Source organism: Aphelocoma coerulescens, unplaced genomic scaffold, assembly GCF_041296385.1.
Source record: "Aphelocoma coerulescens isolate FSJ_1873_10779 unplaced genomic scaffold, UR_Acoe_1.0 HiC_scaffold_168, whole genome shotgun sequence".
Lineage (NCBI taxonomy): Eukaryota > Metazoa > Chordata > Aves > Passeriformes > Corvidae > Aphelocoma > Aphelocoma coerulescens.
In genome coordinates, this window is record NW_027183516.1 from 1 (window position 1) to 3,886 (window position 3,886).

At 60.9% G+C, this 3,886-nt stretch overlaps 2 protein-coding genes across 2 annotated transcripts; both read right to left on the reverse strand.

Annotated features, from left to right (window-relative positions):
* Positions 1-17: 17 nt before the first annotated feature.
* On the reverse strand, positions 18-2,375 carry LOC138100920 (uncharacterized protein DR_0269-like; the record flags this gene model as incomplete). Its single annotated transcript, XM_068998746.1, is given in 6 exon segments — positions 18-147; positions 731-753; positions 755-845; positions 1,113-1,247; positions 2,042-2,132; positions 2,225-2,375. Coding segments are annotated over 6 exon segments (621 nt in total), but the record flags the coding sequence as incomplete, so codon positions are not given.
* LOC138100933 (homeobox protein ESX1-like) lies at positions 2,253-3,296 on the reverse strand. The gene is made up of 4 exons (XM_068998757.1): positions 3,233-3,296; positions 2,922-3,002; positions 2,794-2,883; positions 2,253-2,755 (listed from the first exon to the last, which is right to left on the reverse strand). Exons 1-4 carry the CDS (start codon positions 3,294-3,296, stop codon positions 2,400-2,402), a joined length of 591 nt encoding a protein of 196 aa, XP_068854858.1. The 3' UTR covers positions 2,253-2,399.
* Positions 3,297-3,886: the final 590 nt, after the last annotated feature.

The following is a 3,886-nucleotide window of genomic DNA, read 5'->3' on the forward strand; positions in this document are numbered from 1 at the left end:
CTCTATCCCCCCATATCTCTCTCCCCTATATCTTTATCTCCCACATCTCTATCTCCCCACATCTCTATCCCCCCCATATCTCTATCCCCCCCATATCTCTTATCTCCCCACATCTCTATCCCCCCCATATCTCTATCCCCCCCATATCTCCATCCCCCCCATATCTTTATCTCCCCCCTATATCTCTATCCCCCCATATCTCTATCTCCCCATATCTCTCCCCCCCATATCTCTATCCCCCCCATATCTCTATCCCCCCATATCTCTATCCCCCCACATCTCTATCCCCCCACATCTCTATCCCCCCACATCTCTATTCCCCCCACATCTCTATCCCCCCCATATCTTTATCTCCCCCCCACATCTCTATCCCCCCCATATCTTTATCTCCCCCCCACATCTCTATCCCCCCACATCTCTATCCCCCCATATCTCTATCCCCCCCATATCTCTATCCCCCCATATCTCTATCCCCCCATATCTCTATCCCCCCATATCTCTATCCCCCCCACATCTCTATCCCCCCATATCTCTATCCCCCCCATATCTTTATCTCCCCACATCTCTATCCCCCCATATCTTCATCCCCCCCATATCTTTATCCCCCCCATATCTTTATCCCCCCCATATCTTTATCCGCCCCATATCTTTATCTCCCCATATCTCTATCTCCCCACATCTCTATCCCCCCCATATCTCTATCTCCCCATATCTCTATCCCCCCATATCTCTCTCCCCTATATCTTTATCTCCCCACATCTCTATCTCCCCACATCTCTATCCCCCCCATATCTCTATCCCCCCCATATCTCTTATCTCCCCACATCTCTATCCCCCCCATATCTCTATCCCCCCCATATCTCCATCCCCCCCATATCTTTATCTCCCCCCTATATCTCTATCCCCCCATATCTCTATCTCCCCATATCTCTCCCCCCCATATCTCTATCCCCCCCATATCTCTATCCCCCCATATCTCTATCCCCCCCACATCTCTATCCCCCCACATCTCTATCCCCCCACATCTCTATTCCCCCCACATCTCTATCCCCCCCATATCTTTATCTCCCCCCCACATCTCTATCCCCCCCATATCTTTATCTCCCCCCCACATCTCTATCCCCCCCACATCTCTATCCCCCCATATCTCTATCCCCCCCCATATCTTTATCCCCCCCATATCTCTATCCCCTATATCTTTATCTCCCCACATCTCTATCCCCCCCATATCTCTATCCCCCCCATATCTCCATCCCCCCCATATCTTTATCTCCCCCATCTCCCCCCTATATCTCTATCCCCCATATCTCTATCTCCCCATATCTCTCCCCCCCACATCTCTATCCCCCCCACATCTCTATCCCCCCCATATCTCTATCCCCCCATATCTTTATCCCCCCCATATCTTTATCCCCCCATATCTCTATCCCCCCACATCTCTATCCCCCCACATCTCTATCCCCCCATATCTCTATCCCCCCCATATCTCTATCCCCCCATATCTCTCTCCCCTATATCTCTATCTCCCCATATCTCCATCCCCCCCACATCTCTATCCCCCCCATATCTCTATCCCCCCACATCTCTATCTCCCCACATCTCTATCCCCCCCACATCTCTATCCCCCCATATCTTTATCCCCCCCATATCTTTATCCCCCCCATATCTTTATCCGCCCCATATCTTTATCTCCCCCATATCTCTATCTCCCCACATCTCTATCCCCCCCATATCTCTATCCCCCCCATATCTCTATCTCCCCACATCTCTATCCCCCCCACATCTCTATCCCCCCCATATCTCTATCCCCCCCATATCTCTATCTCCCCACATCTCTATCCCCCCCACATCTCTATCCCCCCATATCTCTATCCCCCCCATATCTCTTATCTCCCCACATCTCTATCTCCCCACATCTCTATCCCCCCCACATCTCTATCCCCCCACATCTCTATCCCCCCACATCTCTATCCCCCCCATATCTCTATCCCCCCCATATCTCTATCCCCCCCATATCTCTTATCTCCCCATATCTCTATCCCCCCCATATCTCTTATCTCCCCATATCTCTATCCCCCCCACATCTCTATCCCCCCCCCATTTATCCATCATCTCCACGTCCCCACCCCACACTGTCAGAACCGCTCTCACCCCCAATTACCCGCTCCCCAACGGCGTTGCTATCATTAACGCTCGTTCGCACTAATGAACTAACGCTAATTACCGCCGGCCGTGCCCTCCCCGCAGGTGGACGTGTCCCTGGACGGGGGCCGGACGTGGCGCGCGGCCGAGCTGCCCGGGCAGCGGGGCGGGCGCTGGGCGTGGGCGCTGTGGGAGCTGCGGGCGCCGGTGGCCGCGGGCTCCAGGCTGGACATCGTCTGCAAGGCCGTGGACCGCAGCTACAACGTGCAGCCGGACAGCGTGGCACCCATCTGGAACCTGCGCGGCGTCCTCAGCAACGCCTGGCACCGCGTGCCCGTCACCGTCACCCGCTGAGTGCCGGGGGGCACCGGGGGAACTGGGGGCACTGGGGGCATTGGGGACATTGGGGACATTGGGGGCACTGGGGACATTGGGGGCATTGGGGGGGCCTGGCACCGCGTGCCCGTCACCGTCACCCGCTGAGTGCCGGGGGGTACCGGGGGTACCGGGGGAACTGGGGGCACTGGGGACATTGGGGACATTGGGGACATCGGGGGCACTGGGGGCATTGGGGACACTGGGGACACTGGGGGCACTGGGGGCATTGGGGGGCCTGGCACCGCGTGCCCGTCACCGTCACCCGCTGAGTGCCGGGGGGCACCGGGGGTACCGGGGGAACTGGGGGCACTGGGGGCACTGGGGGCACTGGGGGCATTGGGGGCACTGGGGACATTGGGGGGTCTGGCACCGCGTGCCCGTCACCGTCACCTGCTGAGTGCCGGGGGGCACCGGGGGTACCGGGGGAACTGGGGGCATTGGGGGCATTGGGGACATTGGGGGCACTGGGGGCATTGGGGGGGCTGGCACCGCATGCCCGTCACCGTCACCCGCTGAGTGCCGGGAGGCATCGGGGGTACCGGGGGAGCTGGGGGCACTGGGGGCACTGGGGACACTGGGGGGCCTGGCACCGCGTGCCCGTCACCGTCACCCGCTGAGTGCCGGGGGGACCGGGGGAACTGGGGGCATTGGGGACACGGGGGGCATTGGGGGGCCTGGCACCGCGTGCCCGTCACCGTCACCCGTTGAGTGCCGGGGGGCATCGGGGGTACTGGGGGCACTGGGGGCACTGGGGGCATTGGGGACATTGGGGACATCGGGGTTCTGGCACCACGTGCCCGTCACCGTCACCCGCTGAGTGCCGGGGACATTAGGGGTACTGGGGGCACTGGGGGCACTGGGGACACGGGGGGCACTGGGGGCACTGGGGACATTGGGGGCACTGGCGACATTGGGGGGCCTGGCACCGCGTGCCCGTCACCGTCACCCGCTGAGTGCCGGGGGCATCGGGGGTACCGGGGACACTGGGGGCACTGGGGGCATTGGGGACATTGGGGACACTGGGGGCACTGGGGACATTGGGGCGTCTGGCACCGCGTGCCCGTCACCATCACCCGCTGAGTGCCGGAGACACCGGGGGGCGTTGGGGGGCACTGGGGACACCAGGGGGGCTGGCACTGTGTCACCGTCACCCGCTGAGTGCTGGGGGGGCATCGGGGGTACTGGGGGCACTGGGGACATTGGGGGGGGCTGGCACTGTGTCACCATCGCCGGCTGAGTGCCGGGGGCACTGGGGGCACTGGGGACATTGGGGACACCGGGGACACCGGGGGCACCGGGGGCACTGGGGACATTGGGGGGCTGGCACCGCGTGCCCGTCACCGTCACCCGCTGAGTGCCGGGGGGC

Coding starts and splice junctions, on each gene's coding strand:
- LOC138100933 (XM_068998757.1), bottom strand. CDS start 3,296: ATGTCCCCAATGTCCCCAATGCCCCCAGTGCCCCCAGTGCCCCCAGTA. Junction 3,003..3,232: donor AGTACCCCCGATGCCCCCCG/GCACTCAACGGG, acceptor ATGCGGTGCCAG/CCCCCCCAATGCCCCCAGTG. Junction 2,884..2,921: donor GGTACCCCCGGTGCCCCCCG/GCACTCAGCAGG, acceptor ACGCGGTGCCAG/ACCCCCCAATGTCCCCAGTG.